At 33.1% G+C, this 20,804-nt stretch overlaps 2 protein-coding genes across 14 annotated transcripts in view; one reads left to right on the top strand and one right to left on the bottom strand.

Annotated features, from left to right (window-relative positions):
* The window catches only part of Kcnh7 (potassium voltage-gated channel subfamily H member 7), a 475,266-nt gene that overhangs the window by 439,252 nt on the left and 15,210 nt on the right, over window positions 1–20,804 (top strand). For 6 of the 8 annotated variants that reach the window (XM_004835849.4, XM_004835847.4, XM_004835848.4 and 3 more), the window contains 5 exons: window positions 1,424–1,676; window positions 4,193–4,398; window positions 6,580–6,679; window positions 14,820–15,083; window positions 19,701–19,869. In XM_004835849.4, coding sequence (XP_004835906.1) covers window positions 1,424–1,676; window positions 4,193–4,398; window positions 6,580–6,679; window positions 14,820–15,083; window positions 19,701–19,869 — 992 coding nt within the window. The remainder of the gene's footprint in view (window positions 1–1,423; window positions 1,677–4,192; window positions 4,399–6,579; window positions 6,680–14,819; window positions 15,084–19,700; window positions 19,870–20,804) is intronic. The other 2 variants (XM_021265553.2, XM_013076087.3) reach the window with 2 other exon arrangements.
* The window catches only part of Gca (grancalcin), a 61,644-nt gene continuing 46,400 nt past the window's right edge, over window positions 5,561–20,804 (bottom strand). For 3 of the 6 annotated variants that reach the window (XR_015446689.1, XR_015446688.1, XM_087199567.1), the window contains one exon: window positions 5,561–20,804. This exon is cut by the window's right edge. Coding sequence is in view for 3 of the 6 variants with exons in the window: in XM_087199550.1 (XP_087055676.1) it covers window positions 8,200–8,357 (158 nt within the window). In the remaining 3 variants the exon portion in view is untranslated. The other 3 variants (XM_087199550.1, XM_087199545.1, XM_087199559.1) reach the window with 1 other exon arrangement.

The following is a 20,804-nucleotide window of genomic DNA, read 5'->3' as shown; positions in this document are numbered from 1 at the left end:
CTTTTTCTGCAATAGAAAAACACAGAGGAGTAAAGTGACTTGCACAAGAGTCAACCTGTGGCAAATTCATGACCAGAATTCAGTTCTATGAATTTTCTTCTAAAATACCCTCTACCCACTTCTGTGGGTGATTCTATATGATGAAGAAGATAAGAGCACAGAATTATGTCTATGGAGATTCCTGTCTCATATTGGTCCTTTCATATTATATCACAGTCTGACCTCTTACATCACATTGTGATCCAATAAAAAGAAGATAGATCCCTGTAGCTGTTTTAATGTTTAAAATATTAATAATTATAAGTACATGAAAATATAATTTAATTTGAAGTTCCTCTCTGGGCCAAATATATTTGAATTCCCTTATAAACAATTCAAAATTATTTTAGGTATATTGAATGGCACACCAAGATTGAGTTAAAAAAACAAAATAGCAAAATTCCATTATTGGACTATAAGTTATATTACATAATGGCCCATTCCAAAGCATATTATTTATACAGTCAGAAGAAAGTCAGAGGTCAAAGTAAAACCTACATATAGTACTCAAAGTAGCAAGACACAGAGAAGTATGAGTTGAGTGTCTTTAATCCATTGCATATATTGAGAATTTATAAATGTATCATAAAGTTTTATTTAATTCAAGTTGAATACCACATGTCATAAGCTATTGTTTAATCTACTTCACAAATTTTAAATTAACCACTGAATAGGCTGCCAAAATAGTAGCACTTTAGAAGCTTGCGTATGCATCGTAAATTCTAGCAGAATTTCTAGTTCTGAAAATTAAAGTATACTTTTAAAGTATGCTCACTGTTCTCTCCTTTTTCTATTTTCAGTGCTTATCAAAATATTTAGTTTCAATAATGCATATAAAGAAACATAAATAGTCCAAGTATTGATAGCGAAGAGCACTCCCTGATATATGACATTTAAAAATTCCATGGCTACTTCAAGATCAAAATTTTTACTAATTATAACTAAGATTTATACCAGAGATGGTAATCTAAATTGACTTGAAATTCCATCAAAAGTTTGATTATCTTTCTAGTTGTATTGCTTTTCATTAGTTATGTCTTATTAATTGTCACACTGCATTATATCTGTGCACAGTATGATGCAACATAACATAATGCAGGGAAAAGAGAAGCAATATGAAAAGTTGTAGGCATAACATTTTAATGAGACAGCACTGTGTGGAGTATGAATATCTTCAGTTAATTCAGAGAACAAGCTTTTGAGTTAAAAATTCTGACATGTTTAGCAAACCAAGTATTCATTAAAGTAGGCAAGGTAGAAACATTGTGAGAACTCCTGGTGACAATTACTACACCTGCAGTTCTGTGAGCAAGAAATAGACTTTGTATCAGGTTGAAGTATACAGTGCGCTGGTAGTATGAAACTCTTTATCTTTCTCGTTCAGGTCCTAAAGGGTTTCCCAGAATGCTTACAAGCTGACATTTGTTTACATCTCAACCAAACTTTGCTGCAAAACTGCAAAGCCTTTCGAGGGGCAAGTAAAGGTTGCCTTAGAGCCCTGGCAATGAAGTTCAAGACGACTCATGCACCTCCAGGAGACACCCTTGTTCATTGTGGTGATGTCCTAACCGCGCTGTATTTCTTATCCCGAGGCTCCATCGAAATCCTCAAAGATGACATTGTGGTAGCTATTCTGGGTGAGTGTTTTAGAACTGGATAGTGACAATGATCAGCCATAGCTATAGCTATTAGCACCTGTAGCACTATGTAATTAAAAATGAGAGATCAAATGTGAACTTTAATACCAGTGGGCAACTCAAAAACTGTATTTAAAATTCCATTCAAATCAAATTAATCTTGAAGAAAATATGTTTTCTCAACTGTCTCAGTTTTTTTCCAATGTGTGAATGCTTCTACTATTCTCTTCAGTTCTTGGCAGCTATTTAGACATTTGAGGCCAAATATATGAAAATAGTCATCATTTTCTTCCCATTTTAGACAATCTTGGCTTCCAGGTTGATCCCCCAACATCTTAAAATAAAATACAAATGTTGCAGTTATACTTTCTAGCACATGCCATTGACCTGTCCTGAACTGGGTTTATGTTTTGTGAATTCCACATATTCACTATATACTTATACAAATGGAATTATGAGTTTATATCTAAGTCATACTAAGCTATGGACATAGCACCAGGGATAAAGGCATTGACAAAACTAAAATTAGTAATAAACTGGTTAGAGTGCAAAAGAAAGCCCATGTTTAATCTGTTTTATCTCTTTAAAAAAAAAAAACCTTGGGCCACATGACTTTGTGGGATTTCTTGGGCTATTAGGACAGAGGGGCACAATAAGGATCCCAAACAAGCCAGTTCTGTTCTCCTCTCCTACCGCATAACAAGGAGGTTTAAGCCCAAATGCCCCTGTGCTAACACCTACTGCTGGTATCTGTGAAACTTCCTAGGTTTATCTGCTCCATTTTGATAATGAGCACCATTTCCTTACATGTCACTCTTGATGTTAGCTCCAGTCACTCAGGAATGTAGTTGGTTTCCTTTGCTGTTGTGCAAAAACAAGGTATGGCAGAGCAGAGGACCTTAATACACAAATAAAGACCTTCGAGGAATTCCCCATCCAGTTTGACAGTTTTATTATGATTACAATATTTTAAAATTTTCCTCAGATTCGTAAGCTATATAATTCGACTCCCAATCTAATAAGCAGGCAAACAAAAACATATTCCAAATTATTTCAAGCCCACACGATAAAGTAGTTTTCACAAGATTTGGCTTTGACAGCTTATCCTGGTATGTTGCCGGGGGGAGCATGCTTCCCTGTGTTCCTGTTCTCCAATGCCTATTTTTCTTACATAGTGAAGATATAGAATTTCATTGTTTAAAAGACTTTGGTAGTTCTCACACTGGGGTATATATGAAGTTATATAATAAAATATAAAATAACATCAACAGGAAAAATTTTCCTAAATCTGAAAAGAAGCTTCAGGATAAGTATAACCAAGCACTATTTACATCATTAAAGATCCTTAAAAGTAATATAATCATATAATCTTTGAGAATTTATCAAGTCCATACATCACATAAGTATCTTGATGTTGAGCGACAGAAAAATGGCCAAGATATTCAGGGAATATATCAAAACGAGATTCAGTAAATCACATATGTGAGAACATTGGCCCTGGAATCACAGTGCATGGGATTTAATTCCATCTACACTCTCCATCCCTCCACTTCAGCCAACTCAAAAGGTAACCTTGGGCTAATCAGTTTATCTTTTTAATCCTCTTTCAGTATTTATAAAATTGGGATAATAATTAATAATTTCTTCATGAAGCTATTTGGAGGATAAAAATGAGACAGTATACTTAAGCATTTGATATAATGCCTGTCACTTACTTAGCCCTCAAAAAAATGTTATCGTTGCTGTCATTCTTATCCTTATTATGCCACAAGACTGAAAATCAGGTGTTATAGCTTGGCAGAGGTGATGGGGAGGGCTGAGCAGAAACCAGATGCTGAAATAACCCTGGGTTTCACAGAAAACAAGGAGGTCAAACTTTCAAAGCAGGGACCTCTTGACAAAAGGCATGTCTACATCTGTTGAAGAAGTATAACTAGATATTTTAAACACTTAGACAAATTCATTAAGGTCAAATCTAAAAATGGTTATTAAGAGAAGCAAGGTCTGTTCAAATCTTTCCTCCAATTCTCTAAGTGTTGAAAGAGCTTTACCATAAGCTCTTTCTTGGCATCACCTCCAGAGATTATCCTGAGAGCAAATTTGAACCTGACACACTGTTCCTTTCTCATATTCCTGGATTGACAAAATCAGAGCAAATCTACCTGGAAACATCTTTAAAATACTTTATGGCAAGGTCTTTTGCTCGCAATGGAGAAGTGTATCAGAGTGAAAATGTATTTGCTACTTTCTAGGCACTTAGCCAAAGACTCACAACAAGCAACTGAAAGAGATTTTGTAGGACCAGTGACCTTTGGAGTCAAAGTGTTATTCAGCAAACGTGGACCAAGGGAGTAGATCCAGACTTATCAACTTTGCTGCCCAAATATCTATTGGCATTTGGAATCTTTGATTCAAGGATTTGTCAATTGGTCAGTGGTCTCTTTCTGCTTTTGAAAATATTAAGAGAAGAAATATTAAATTTGGCTTCCTTTTCTTTCATTTTTTCTTTTCTCTAGGAAAAAATGATATATTTGGAGAAATGGTTCATCTTTATGCCAAACCTGGCAAGTCTAATGCAGACGTAAGAGCTCTCACATACTGTGACTTGCATAAGATTCAGCGAGAAGACTTGCTAGAGGTTTTGGATATGTATCCAGAGTTTTCTGATCACTTTCTAACAAACCTAGAGTTGACTTTCAACCTAAGGCATGAGAGTGCAAAGGTATATGTTAAATGTTTGCTTATTTTTGTATTTCTGACATTTTATTTTATTCTTGAATTGCACAAATACTTCTAAAAATTAAGCAAAATGTTGCAACAAAACTCAACAAATTCAAAATATAAAGGAGGAAAGGTCAGCTGGATACTTAAATTTAAATTATAGAGAAAGAATTCAACCTATTTACTTTTAAACATGATGAACAATTTTAAGCATATTAATTAAGTTTAACCTTTTAGGAACCCTTAGGTGAAATATTTGAGTTAAAATAGTTTGCTGTTTATTGTGCCAATTATTTGTAAGAAATAGACAGTTTTAGGGTTTTAAAAGTTTATCTTACACAAAAGATAAACTATCCTCTCAGCTATTATTTATACCACTGACTTTTCAATAATAATGAAAAGATTAACCTCATTCAAATGCAGGTCCATAAATAACACAATTTCTAAATTAAAGAAATAAACTCAAAATTAATGCTGCAGAATGAATAATATATGGTCTAATAGAAATAATATTTTAAATAATTCTACATATTAGTTAACTGGGAATGAATTTTGAGAGTGTAGCTCTTATGTCCCTGACTCTCTTCCACTGTGATACTGTGTCTTTGTGAACCACTGGTATACTATGGATATAGGACTTAGGTGGTAGCCTACAATTTATTAACAGGTTATTCCTCCTATGTCCCTTTCTCCCCAAAACCTCCAAGCCCCTCTTTAGTTCTAAATACTTTTTTAAATATCATAAATCAAATACTGGGCACTTAATACTTGCCATTGTATGTGTGGGCTAACTAATATATTACCTGAAGAAAGGATCCTTAGGTCCATATCCAGGTAAAATGTAGATTTAGTTTTTAGAGTTACTCATTCTCAGTCACTTTGAGAGACTTAAAGAGAAGGAGCAACTTTTAAAGTCATCAGGGTGCCATTCAATGTCCAGTGTACCAGCTCAGATAAGTACCTCTTTCCAAACACTGAAAAGCTAAAACATTATTTAGGTGATATAATCTTATTAAGAGCATGTATTTTTACAGTGGTTTTAATTCAGTACTTTCTCACAATCCCAATCATTTATCATCAACTTTATTCGAATTTTACCTTGAAAACTAATAAATATCTACCTCAGTTCATTTCTTTATTTAAAAATTCAGGCAGTACAGGAATAAAACAAGAACTTTTATTCCTTTTCACAACATGGGTATTGCACAGAGTGAACCAGAGTGGGAGAAGGAGGTGGGAACAAATATAATAAAGAGCTCTAAATGTAATGTTCATCCAATTTGACAATTTTATCCTTAGTGCTATGAAATATAACCTTGTGATCACTATCACGTAATTTAAACATCATAGTTAATGATAATTAGCTTATACATTTGTCTCTAGTTTTAAATTATTGTTATTTTTATTTTTGTTTTGTTTTATTAATTTTATTGGTACATTTTAGGTATACGATATAATGTCATTCATCATTGGGAATTTGCACGTTTACATGATATATCTTGGTTCTTATTTTTTCCCCATTCCCTTGCCCTCCCTTCAACCCCTCCATCCCTCCCTATTTACAAAGACTTTATTGCCATTTTTTCATTTTCTCATATTAATTCCATTCCCTTCTTTCCTTTCCTCTACCCCTCCCAGTTTGCCTTCCCCTTTGCCCCTTTTCTTCCTATTCCACATTATCTATTATACCTTTTAGTCCTTATTTACACTTTCAGTTTCACACACTAGAGAAACTATTCCGTGTTTACACATGTGTGTCCTATTTATTTCACTTAAGAGTATGGCCTCAATGTGTATCCATTTAGCTATAAATGTCTCTAATTTATCGTTTTTTATGGCTGAGTCGTACTCCATTTTATTTTGTTTTAATTTTACCAAGTTACATAAAACACAATTGACAGAAAGGAATGTTTTGTTTCTAAATATTGACATCATCTGCAAACATTTCTAATAAATAACTTCACTTATGATTTCCCCATAAGATGGTGAAACTACTAGAATTATTTCATCAGTCCATTTTATACTTTAGAGACAACCATTAGGCAATGTATTGTAATTATTTGCCTGCAATCTAATAATTAAGACTCAAAGTGGCTGAAGTGATATGAAATAGTAAAGAGTGCTGACAGTTCATTATGGTTTATTGAGTAACCTATTTTGTATTCATAATCCATTAACAAAGGCTGATCTCTTACTACGATCACAATCTGTGAATGATTCTGAAGGAGAAAACTGTAAGCTACGAAGGAGGAGACTGTCCTTTGAAAGTGAGGGAGACAAAGGTAATTCATTCTTCTTCTAAAGATTAAATCTGGTGCATATGGTTTTTAGATGTTCTTAATAAAACTCTCATTATAGTTCTGATTTCAAGACTAAGTTTCATTTAGGCTTTAAGAGGGTGGATTCTTTGCTTTGTAAAATAGCTAATGATTTTCTGATATTTGATTGATAGTTCTCAATAATGTCATTCAACAAACCCATTGGGTATTTACAAAGACTTTATAGATAAAGAAATAAAGTAGACTGGTTAAAAAATGGAAGTCAATAAGCATAGCTGAATGACTACATCTAGAATTCTGAGCAGAATGCTATGGAAAGAGGACTCCCTTCCGTTACAGGTCAGGAGCTCAATCACCTTCACATGGCCCACTTGCATGTATGACATGGATGAAAATGCAATGCAGCCTTTAAATCATGGATTCTATAATAGGAAAAAGTACACCTCAATGGTTACCCAGATGGGAATATGTTTAAGTATGTCTGGGCTTTCATGAATAGACCTCTTTTCTTGCCCCATACCAATCTCACATTCTAGTTCTAGCTCTATACTACTTTACTTGGTCTCAAAGCAGGATCTGATACTATGAGTCAATTCCCATCTTTTTTTTTTTTTTAATATTCTTCTCTTGGCATATGTAGCACTTCAGTCTTCCTGTTTTCCTTATCCTCCCTAATTCATTGAAGACAATTTCGGGATTATTTTCTTCTAATCTAGTTCATTAATTGTTTTAGTTTCTTAAGACATTATTTTAGATCCTCTTGCCTTCTTATTCTATATCACACTATTCTCCTTATATCTATCATAGAAGATGTACATATTTACATCTTAATGACATACCACCTGAAATTCAGTCACATATATCTTAGCTTTATGTTAAGCCATTTACTCGAAATCTCAAGGGAACTGAAACATATTGTATCCAAAATTGAATACATGAAGGTTCCAGGAAACACATCACCCTTCAATACTGATGTCTCTGCAAATGGTGCTACCATCCAATCAATTGTACAAACAGGATATCTAGGAGCCAACCTTCTCTCAACCTCTGCAGCAGCTCTAGCAACAAGCCTGTTATTGCTACCTCCAATATCTTATTTAGTCTTCAAATTAGGTCTCCTTTTGTTTCACTTCTCTCCATCTCTATTGCCAATAACCTTAGACCAAGCTACCATAAACTATTCCCTTTAATAGAGAAATACCCTTATAACTCACTTTCTCATATACAACTTACTTCTCTTCATCTATTCTGCACACTGGACCATTGGAGATTTTTTTTTCATAATGTAATTATATTTATGGCAGCCACATATTCAAAACATTCTAAAGACTTTCTCTTCTTATATCTTGAGTAAGATTAGTCTCTAACTACCTTTTCAGTCTTATACCACCTTGTCCTTACAAGTTCATCTCTTCTACAGCATTTATTCCAATCACACTGACAGGCTTATTTGCATTATAATTTAATAAATTTTGCATGCTTTCAGATTGTGAGCTTCCTGGGTGAGGGAAATTTGTGGTTCCTCATAGCTTCAGTTCTCGTATAGCAGGTACTCCACAAACATCAGATGAAAGAATGATTGAGATAGATCTGAGCATCTTCCTTTTGATTCTTTTCCTCCTTTGGACTTTTGAATTCAAGTACTTTTCTTGATTCTCTTCTCTCCTCTTAGAATCATTTCCTAGGAGAAATCATGTACTAGCCTTAGCTTGTACCACATATCAAGGGAACTAAGTACACTCTTGTCAATGTACATTTTTCCTGTATTTTTATTATATCATTCCTTTAATTGAATTTACCCCCACTGTTGTCAAACACACACACAAGCTTTTTCACTCACTAAATTAGATTTTTTATCAAGCTCAATCTTCAAGGGTCACCTGTTTCTTTATTTCCTCAAATGTTTAAAGTGTTTTACTTTTACAAATCTTGAAGGTACTATCCCTTTTATGATATTGTCCAAGTCTTCTCTGTAAAGTGGCGTAATTTACATTAGAATTTTGATAAATATCTGTTCATTTGGGCTAATAATTCAATTCTTTTGTCAATTGCAAAGCAATAAACCACTCATAAATGATAATTTTTTTCTACAATGACCTTCTTTTTTTCCTCAGTGAATTTTTCTAAAATCAGAGCTACTACTGTCAAGCTGTTTTTCCATAGAGTTAAGCTAAATCCCTTATCCTGTATTTAATCTCTTTTTGTATCTCATTGGAAATGAAGAACAGCTTGACAATGCTATCTAATTATATAACAAATATATACATTTGAAGATTTATTAAATCTGTACTCAATCTTGTTCAATTTTCTTCCTTGTAAGGAAACAATTTAAAATTTTCATCTCCTGATAAGGCCCTGAAATGATGTCACAATTTGCATCATATTCATTCAGTAAGACATTTCTACTGATTTTGAAAATTTTCCCTTTAATCGTGGGCTTAGTCTATGAAACCCATTTTGTATATAAAGTGTAAATAGATATTTGACTGTCTACAGCAATTTGAAGTTTCTTGATGTGTCGATGAGTTGTCACAAGTTGGACAATGTGAAACACAATTAACTCCAGTTATCCAGAGTTTAAGAGCCTGTTCCAATTTTTTTAGAACTCCAAGGTGCTGCAGGCAAGTGTAAAATTTGCTGAAAGCAATTCTATACTTCTTGATACAGAATTAATGTCTAGGTGAAAAATATTCATAAGAGTAAGTATACAGAGTAGAGAACTTTCAGAGGATTTACTAATGCTAACTGGCATGTGGTACATAAACTGAAAGAGTCCTGTGAAATGCCCTGATTAGTTTAATGTTATTTTACTGCCCACATAAAACACAACCTGGAAGGCAGAATCCCAAGAGCAATGTGAAATCAATCACAGGGGTCTCAGGAACCTGAGGGAAGATCACAGAGCATGGAGGCAAGAAGAGTTTGAGCCATACATTACCCCCTCACGAGGTTATTTCCAGGAGACTGAAACTCTTCTAGCTTCAGCCCTCACCTACACCCCTTTCCAGTTCTTCCTACCACATGGTACTAAGGTGCTCATATGCCAAAAGTGAATTTTAAAAGGAAGAAATGTGTAGAACCTCTAGCAAGTTGGCTTCAACATAATGAATTTTATGAATCATAATGAATCCTTATCTTCACTTCTGAGGAAATAAGCCCACTTCCCTACAAGTCAGAACTGTCAGCTCAAGTACAATTATGAGGACTTGATATCCTCAATTAGTTCATTCTTTCCTTTTTACAATTCTGACCTGGAAGCACCCAAGATCTCTCCTGTGTGACTAAGGGCATTGTAAGAACAAGTGCTGCAGTCTCTAAGATGGAAGTAAAATGTTATTGTTACAGAAAGTAAAGAAGAAAAATGATGTTTTAGTGACCTAATTAGTGGCCATGGACATTGTTAAGATGTGTGGACAGAAAAGAAGTAAAGAGAAAAATGCTCAAAATAACCTACTTAAGTAGTCTTCAGAGTTCATCCAAGTTTCTAAAATGATTCATTGTATCATGGGAATAATTTTTATTTTTATTTTTAAATTATGTGTTGGTATATTATATAATATGCAATAAACTTAGAGTGTATAATGCCATAGGAAATATATATTACATATTATTAATAAGTATTATATATTAATATCATATTATATATTAAAATATAATATATAGGTGTGTGTCTGTGTATATGTGTGTGTAAAATATGCCACAATACATTCATATATACACACACACACTTTTTTTAACAATAGGGCTTACGTGACAAAATATTTGGAGTGTTGGGCTGAACTCTTTCCACAGACAGAAAATACAGCATTAAAGTATTACTAGTGACTTATTAGGGTACCAGTGACTATTTGGCAGAGAATAATCCCATGATGTCATCAGTATAACAGGCCCAAGCCAATCACTCATTTGTTTGGCAAGTAGTCATTGAGTGCATGCTGAGTGTTATATTTTTTCATCTTTCTTTCTCTTTTTGTTTCACCTTGTTTCTGTATTTTAAAAAATTTGTCTCTACTTTCTAGAGAAGATTTCTCATTATGAAGGAAACAAACAGAAATTCCTTCTAAGTTGTAATTATTGTCTATGTGTCTACCTTTTGAACTTTTCATTATATATTCTAGATAATTTAGCAGGAAAAATAAAAATTTCTACAGAATTTTGAAGAATTTATATTTACTTTTGTATCAAGTAGTGTACATAAAAGAAGAGAATTTAAATGAAGGAACTCTAACTGGTTTTAGTGCTTGGAAACCCCACCAACATTATTTAAAAACCATGATATGGAAGTCCTGTTGCTACTTTAATTTTTAGAGAAAGCCCACTGACACAATTGTTTAAACTAAAGCATTAAAGTCAGCTTGAGTTATTATCACAGGGAAAATCTTGGGACAGAAAGTGCAGTGTCTTGTGTTGATAACTTTGCCTCCCATTCCCCAACAGACCTTTGTAGTTATCTAACCCCTATTCCAAACAACCTTTCTCCACATCTTTCTCCATTTCCTTTCTTAAAAACATAAAACTGAAGAATAAAGCAGATAATTCATCTCAATTAAACATCATTTGAAAAATTTATGACAACACAAAGAAAACAAATGTTCTTCACAAAATATGTAGACACTGGCCTGCAAAGTTAAAGAATGCTGGGCTTCTTACTAATCAAGAAATGTTTTTACACAACATTTAAAAACACTTGTAAATGTTTTTACAAGTTATAGTTAACTATAGCCTACCTGGCTGTACAGCCAACCTCTAGAATTTACTCATCCTAATTGAAACTTGTACCAACACCTCAATGATCAATGTCTCCCCAAATGCATCATTTCTTTATTTTAGTTTTTAAGATAATTTAATCTTGTATTTATACATAAAAAATGATTTCTTGGTCTTCTTTCAATATCATCTGAAGTTATAGAGGATCTAAAGTACTTGATCCCAAATGAAGAAATTTATTTCAGCCTCCAAGTTTCTAGTGAAATGTTTTTATAAGGCATTAGGCTGGAAAATGCTCATCTTATCTCAAAAGTGTCACCAGTGGGAAATATAGAACTCAAATGCCAAGAAATCACATTAAATGCCTCTCTCTGAGCAAAGGTTATGTCTCCCTGTTGGATCTGACAAATGAAATGGTAATTAGTCGAGAGAGAGAGACTCCATAAACACAGAAGAGAGTACCAATATTGGTTTCCAGATTCTTTGAAATAGAAGGATTTTGTATTATCATTTCTAAAATATATGGGTCAACCACTCAATCAGGGCACCTTTATTCTATGATCTTGAATTCATTCTGAACCTAGAGAGACTACCAGAAGACGAATCACAAATGTTGTAGAAAAATTTCCTCTTAGAAAAAAGCTGAAGGAATGAATTGTCAGCCTACAGAAACAAGGGGGGCAAACAAGATTTTCTGTCATTTGAATCAGAAAATAAATTTGATGCTTAACTAAACAGGTGAAAAATATTCTTTGTAAAATAATAGTATCAGGAGTGATTATACAATCTAACTTCAGGAAAAAGAGAAAAATGTAAAACTCCCTTAGATTTATGTCCTTAGAATAATACTGTTTCTACACAGAGTACAAATAACATGAAGAAAAAAAAACAGTGCCTAATATTATTTAATGTCTATCAAATAATTCAGTTTAACTAGAAAATGACAGAAATGGGGCAGTCCATCAAAATCCAGAAGTAGCTAGAGGCTAATTATAATGTATTTCAGCTGCCCAATTTCAGGTTTTACATCTGCCAACATCCAGATTAAGCCTGAACAATTTTTTATTTTTAATCTGCAAATAGATCATCATTTCTGCTTTCATTTTATAATGACAGGAAGGGAAGCTTTAATTTATCTAGTATGGAATTAAAAAATATTGTTTCAGAGGGACTGCATCAAAGCAACTGTTCATATAGCCTAGTACCTGGTTTAACGGAATACAAAAATAAATGTGGGTTTTTCTCAGAACAAATTGAAAATATTCAAGAAATTCAAACTTTTTCTTCTTATTTTATGTTTCTGCTTTTACTGTGAATTTTTGCTAAAGGATTTAGGTCTCATGCATATGTAGTAATTGGCTTCATTTTGCTATAAAATTAAGTATGAGTAATTCCTCAGTCAATACATTTTGTGAATACTTGTCCTAAGTTAAAGCAAGCAAGCTGTAATTCAACCTCACAATGTGTTAACTGATGAATCTTGTTCCTAAGTATCCAGAATTCAGGCATAATTTAGTTACCTAATACTGAAGCCAATGTAGTAGGTGAGACAGAACATTCTACCTTATTTAAGGCTTTCAAAATTTACAGAGAATTCCCAGGGCCTCCCCTATCAGAGTCAAAAGTGGCATAATAATTTGTAATGTGTATTCAATGCAAATATTCATGTTAACATTATCCATACCCACCTAGATTGGAGGCATATAAATTAATGGTCTATTCAGTTTATATTTAATTCTGCTGAGGAAAACCTCCATGAAAGTGTTCAAAAGAAAAGCACTTTTAGAATGATGAAAAGTCTGAGCCTATTCTAATCCCACTGGTGTTCAAGCCACAGACTACAAAAAGGTTCACTCCAAAGCTGCAAAGCAGTCCAACTCACTAAGCAGATATGAGGATAATTTTAAAAATTAAGCCCTTCGTTTTTTCACGTTTACAAATATAAAATTGATAAATATTGCTTTTTGAGGAATGAAATGCTGTGTTCAAAAAGTGGAGAATGTTGATCAAATTGTCAGGGGGTGGAGGAGGGGAGAAGTTAAAGACAAAAAAATAGGAAGAAAGATAACGAGAATGAATTTTCGTAGCTTAGGAAGTCTTCATTACAATGATACTGAAAAAATAGACTCTTGTAAAAAGAGCTGATCTGAATATTTACAGCTGATTAGATTCGTGGCTGGATGGGGATGTATGGGTAACAGTGAGTAATCAATCTTGACGCTGATACTTGAGAATGGAAAGGCCTGTGATTTCTTGATAGTGATGAAATCACTGAGCAGGTAGGAAATCTTAAAGAAAATAAATTAAGCAATCTGCATTTGCTAAACTTCACTTTAATTGACAGAACATACATACCTTAATAATAATTTCAGATGAAGCTTATTTTTAAACTCTGTACAGTTTTACCTCAGGTTGCTTTCTTGCTTCTCATGTTTTAAATTATGATTTAAACAATAAGGGAAAAAGTTTTTGTTTAATTTCTATGCCATATGGGAATTTTAAAAAACAACTGGAAGTTTCTCTGGAGCAGTCTCAAGTCAGTTCATTTGACCTTCTATAAATAACAAAGTAAGGACAGCCAGACTTAGAGTAGACGGGGACACTGTCTTCACCATTTCTCTAGAAAATGATATACCTCTCAGTGTTTTGTTGTTAGTTATTAGCAGGAACCAGATGGAGAATTACACTGTCTCCACAGGACACTAATAGAAACAAGTTCTGAAATTTGTCTCTGAGTTTTTCCTGCTAAAATATATTCTAAGACAACCTTCAGGGCTGAAATTATCCTGGCATTTCAGTATAAAACATTCAATATGTTCTAGTGGCTTTAGTGTAATTAGGTAAAACCTACCTTGATTACTGTATTTAAGCTTTATATTCTTTGCAATATGCTACAAAACCAACCTTCCTAGAATGTCAAGGCCATTACATGCATTGAACTGAAGTGGAAACTCAGTCCTCCAGTCTCCACTACAAGGAGACTTCCGATTTTGACCTTTGCAATGTGTGAATGACTTCCACACATAGGGGTGTGAAGGTTAAAAACATAACAAGCTTCACAGGGATGATATTTTTGAATTGGTACACATTTTTTCTTTGTCTTTCTTATCTCCCTAAAGAGAGAGTGTACCAGATTCTCAGAATTCAAGTGACAGTTGAGCATGTATAAATAAGTTTATGTTATCCTATTGTTTTCTCTGAAATCTAAACTTTAATTCTGCTGAGGAAAACCTCCATGAAAATGGAGTTTTATCACAAATTTTCTTTTAATTTTGAAATTAATAATTTATTTCATAAAGATAATTTTAACCACTTAATTTTAAAAATATATCCTCTAAGCCGTTACCATGGGAAAAAGGTTTTATATACCAAGAAGTATAATATGCAAAGAGTCTCACATTTGATTGTCTGTTATAAAATAACTTTTCTATGATAGATTTTGGCAAAGAAAGCAGTACAAATGATCCTGAAGATTCTGCGGATACCATAAGACATTATCAGAGTTCCAAGAAACACTTTGAAGAGAAAAAAAGTAGATCATCATCTTTCATCTCCTCCATTGATGATGAGCAAAAGCCTCTCTTTTCAGGAACAGTAGATTCTACTCCAAGATTAGGGAAAGCAACTGGGCTTCATTTTGAAGAAACAATGCCCACCTCAGGAAGAATGCACACAGATAAAAGGAGTCACTCTTGCAGAGGTAATGGAGACTCACGTACCAGGTTGTCTCTCTTTAATGTTTACTCTAAAATGGTGAATTTTTACAAGTTAAGAACCACACTGACACATATGAAGCTGATCTTTTTAAATTTGTGAAACATTTGCAAACAGTTCAGATTTTAAATCCTCTACAACATGTTTGCATAATTCTGGAGTGAGCAGTAATTATTCCCAAATAATATTAGCATGAAAGATATTTGTGGCCAGCTAGATTTAATGCAGTATCAGGTAGAAAACTGTGAGAAAACCTATGAGAGCAAATGATTCCAATGAAGAGAGGATGAATGAATATTTAAGAGAACTTATGGGTTGGTTCTTTATATGTACTTTCTGTACCCATTTCTTACTCCCAACCTTGTAGTTTTATAGTATGAAGGGTCAATGCTATCACATTACAATATATACTAAAAAGAATTTTATTTCCTTGCAAATTATAAAAAAGAGAAGAGAAATATCCTGAAATGAAGTACATTCATGATAAAATATTTTTTAACATCCTTACTAAAAGAAATACTAAATTATTAATTTTGTTGTAGAAAATACACAAGAGATGAGTAATAACGTTTGATTAATATGTGTAACTTTAATGCTAGAGGATGAAAAACTCAAGAAAACTTTAAAAACTGTTACATAGAAGAGCAATTAGCATAACACAAGCCAGAGCTAGCTATGAAGTGGTGCCCATAACAGATATAGGTTAAACTGCTTGGGTTCCAAGACTAACTCTGTCACTTTATAACTTTGGATAAGTGACTTGACCAATCCTACTAAGTCTCATTTTGCACATTTTGAAAATAGGAATAATCTTACCTAATGGACTACTTGGTTATGATTATTAGATAAAGCATAAATTACTTTCTCTGAAATAAAAATCTCCAACTCTAGTATTTCCTCACAAATTTTATTCTCTAAACTTTTTATCATTTAATATGTCCCTAGATATTAAAACAAATCTAAAAATGTAAAAGCAGATCAAAACATTGAAAGACTATAATAAAAATGAAGGAAAAATAGAAAGTTTTGGCCTAGCAGAGAGCAAAAATGTTGCACAAAGTAAATAAACATCACCTATCATCACTAATATTATTTCAAAAGATCATATCTGAACACAAAGATTTCATTTTTGGGCTTTATATTTGTCCATTACTTTCCTATCATGTCAAACCAGCTTTTGCCAGAACCACATGTGAAAGTAATCTAAGAATATATGCAAATGTCCCCTGGACAATCTTAAAATCTTGATGAAATGAATGAAAATAGTACTTAATTTATCACAGTGGAAGAATGGAATATTACATGTGATTACCAAATGTCCCATTTTAGTTATTTATGAAAATGGATTCTGAGAAGTGCTAAAAATAGAAACTGGTTGTATCATAGAAGTCAAAAATTCTGATGAGCTTGCTGAACAATATCTACTATATCCAAAAGTAGCATACTATGGGCTTGCTTTTAAAAAAATAAGTGCTTTTTGTTGTTTTCATAGTGAATTTTAGTCTTTTGAGTGACAAGTCATTAAAGATATATTCTGGGGATTTTATTTGATTATATAACGTTTCTCCTTTGCAGTAAATTCTAATTTCCTTTATCTTATATTTTTCTCTGTTGCTTCTTCCGATTTTTAATTAGCTATATCAGCTGTCCAATAAAAATATATTCTAACAAACTATTTTAATACCTCCAAATGTATTTCAAAAATGTATATTATAATCCATATTCAAGTAATAAATATCTTGAAAATGCATACCTAAATATGCACATGAATGAAAGAAACAATTGGTGCCATATAGCTCCAAACCAGAGGATGCAAAGCATAATTGGTTAATGTGATGAGCTAATGTAAAATTTTAAAATATGATTCACTGTAAATTTATTCCCTAATGACTTATAAAATGAAATTCTGTGTAAGGGTCAAGAACTTTAATAATATGTAAGGTGTGGCTGTAACTACTGAAGTTTGAACTACTAACAAACTTTAGTTTCTTCATCGATGAGAAATTTTATTTTTTCATATTCTTGGCATCTGTCATTCTGAGTCCAACAAAAGAACACATTTAGACAAAACTTTTTAAAAATTGACTTGTTGTACTTATATTAAGGTTAAAAGCTGACTGTAGGAAAATTGTATACACAGAGTAAAAGGAATAGACTCATCCTAGTTATATTAAAGTCAAAGGTTAACTTCAGGAATATTGTTTACCCAAAACAAATGAAAGTTTACTTTCTATTCATCCATTTGCAACTATAGCCTTGCAACTATGGCAACATTTTCCAAGGCAACCAAGTACTGATTCTGTCTGAACTATATTTAGAAAATGTATGTCTACAAGGATGTTCATTTGATTAAGTCCACTAGCCAAGATTTCCCCTCTGACTCCTCATTTTTTACATTGCTGTTAAAACAAGCTAATCATGTATCTCTAGATTTTAATGTGTAAATTATAATAAAGGAAGCATCTGTCTCACAGTACATTTCATTAATTTTTGCTAAGGCAATAATTTTTTCTTGAGTACTAAAGAAAAAATAGTATGCTGCATAATTTATTGTATATGATTCACCATTGTCATTAAAAATCAATTTATTATATGTCATTTAAAAATGAGAGAGCTGTTGAGCAGATACAGAATTTCTGTAAGTTTTCTTATTACAAAGTTCATGACCAACTTCAATTCTATCACTTCTCATCTTCTCTAAAGAAATGCTCAAATGTGAACTGGCTATCAGGGGACTAGACAAGGCAAGTGTTGACATCACCAAACCATTTAGGTGTTCTGAATGCTTATTTGGCATTGCTGACTCAAAGTTGAAAATCTGGTTTACTAAGATACTGTATTATTATTTTGCATTTTACATGGATTCAAATGTTTATGAATAATATATCCTACTTCGTAGTGAAAATCTCTGGTAAATCACTTAAAACTCTACCATTTTCTTATGTCTATTTACATTTTCTCATGTTTGGTAAAATACCAAAATAAATGATAAACTGTCCCTTTAAAAAGAGAAACTAACCTCTAGGATGCTGTACGGTAAAGAAGTCATAATCAGAAGCTTCATAGTCAAGTCTATGAGCTCTATCTTTGGATATGCTTATTCCTTTTTACAGCTTTCTCTACTGAAGCAAAAATTTTAGGCATTTCATTACAGAAATTTTTGTATATTAAGTGATTAAAGACAGTAAGAGAAAAACCATAAGCATGTAGAATTTTTGTTCTACTTAAGAGAAAAGAGTACAGTTAACCTCCCTGGTCAACTTTTTGAGAAACTATAGGAAAGGGACTTGTACAATGCTGTCCTCTATTTCTAGAATCATAGTTAATTCTGCCCAGTTCAGTTACTTACTATCCATTTTTTAAATAGGTGAGGATGTAATTCTATAACTTCATGTAATAAATTTTCTCAGTGTTTAATCATAGCTACTTGTCAAGATTTTTAAGCCTTTCTATCAAAATCACTTTCTGTAATTCAAATTTATTACCACATCAAAGCTAAGACTATTTGGAAGTGGTCCTTCCCTCTTACCAACCCTCTTGTAAGGAAAAAAATGTGTCGTCTTCTTTATCCCAACTTTAGTAGCAGATTTTCATGGGTTTTATTTTCAAAATCTTTAATTATTTTGTGGAGGTTAAGAAAGTATAGTAAAAGTATCAAATGTATATGACAAAAATGAGAGAGAAAATAAGATATAGTTATCCTCAAATATCGATAACTTGGAAATATAGATTCTAAGAGGAACAATAAAAGAGTCTCAGAAAATGAATCTACATGAAAATGATTACGACCTTGTTAGACTGAATTCTACAACCCCATGGCCTTTGCCTACTTTTTCTTTATTCTTCCACATTTAGCCAAATTTCTGGCACAGATCAAATGCTCCAGAATTTTGGAAGAGTAGCCTTAAAGAGATAAGTAATTTGTTTTAAAACAAATTTAAAGAGCCACAGGAAAAAAAATTGGAAAGCAATGTGATTATAAAACACATTGCGGATGGAGATACAAGGAAGTATAAAATATAAACCAGCAGATTGAGATATGAGAACTTGTAAGAATTCTCATCTTTAATTGTTTATGGCTTCTTGGCTCTGGTTTGAATTGGGTTGCCCTAAAAAAATCACCCTAAAGTTCAGCATTTCTTTCAGAACTTTGTCCTTGGGCACACTATGAGTCACAAAAGAATTGTAAATTATCCTATGAGAAGGAGCCCCCCAAATTTTATATCCTAGGTAAAACAGTATGAATTAAATGTGCTACTTCTGGCCAAATTTAAAAGCACAAAATCATTGCTCTCTAATCTATTTTGATTCAGCCATCCATATCTTTTCTTAGCAGAAACAGAAAGACAGCAAAATCATAACCAAGACTCTTGATCTACTGTAATTTTTAATGCTAGGAAAGTGGATGTGGGAAAGGCAGGCAGCATGACAGTAGGACTCTACTACAAACTGGTCATGGCCCTTAGTCATGTCTCTAAGCCTCTCTCATCCTCTGTCTCTCAGGTTACACCCCAAGACCCTTTCCAGCCTGTCTTGGGAGTACACATGTCACTCAGGCAAAGGAGCACCCAAGAAAGGTGACTTCTGCTTGCTTTTTATACAGATATCACTGACATGCGAAGCTGGGAAGGAGAGCACACCAGGGCCCAGCCTGATGAGTGTAGTCCCTCTGCACTTCAGCGAGCTGCCTGGGGGACTTCGGAAACCGAGAGTGACCTCACCTATGGGGAAGTGGAACAAAGACTGGATTTGCTTCAAGAACAACTTAACAGGTAAAAGTAGTACCGGGCCAAAGGACAGCCTCACCAATCCCTTAGACATATCCAGCTCTGCTCCTTGTAAGCAGCAAATTCCTTTTGCCATGATCCCTTAGGTTTTTATATACACTTATTTGAAATAAGATTAGAAGGGGACAGAATTATCATTTTATGTTGCAAGGGACATTTGTTTAGAATATTTCATACTATTAGCAATATATGGCCTAGTTTTTCTTTATTTATCATCTAATTAGTATATCATCAGCACTGACAACTTTAGAAAACTATTTTTATTCTGCCTTCAAAACAATTTGTGCTTAACTAATACTTTTCTTCCTTTAAATTTTCTTTTATATTTTTCAGTTATTCTTGATAATTTAATCATGTATTATGGCATCTAAAAATACTGAAAAAGTGACTTAAACAATTAGTTATGCAGTCAAATTGTCCAAAATGTGAATGAATTAAGTTTAAGATCAGTCTCTCCATTTTCCTTTCAACTAACTTTGATTAAGACCATTTATTGTGAGCAACACATTTTGGCTTTAGGGAGGAGGTAATGACTTCACCCAAGTCTGTGTGGTTTTGTTAAAGTCTGTCGTTGAGTTAAAGGGATTCAGGGGAAAATATGACTATGTTATAGATGCTTCGGTTGAATTTCATTTGAGGATTTGCCTTGATCCAATGATAGTCTTCATGTACACCCCAGGAAAGGTATCCCTGTGGTCACTGATGGAAAACTCCATGGATTAAATTAAAATGTTCAAATCAAAGGATTTATTAAATCAATTTAAAGCATACAATGAGTGACAAGGATAATTATCACTCATTGTAATTAAGGGTAATTAGTACATTTCAAATAAGTGCAAGCACAGTAAAAGAGCCACACTACTTGAATCCTAATTTAGACAGTGTTCACACATCTGCTTCATCAGCCTTCCTTGTCTGTT

This window comes from Heterocephalus glaber, unplaced genomic scaffold (genome assembly GCF_053883595.1).
Source record: "Heterocephalus glaber isolate CG9 unplaced genomic scaffold, H.glaber_assembly_v1.0 deba00000347, whole genome shotgun sequence".
Classification (NCBI taxonomy): Eukaryota; Metazoa; Chordata; class Mammalia; order Rodentia; family Bathyergidae; genus Heterocephalus; species Heterocephalus glaber.
This window is presented reverse-complemented; position numbering and strand designations above follow the sequence as displayed.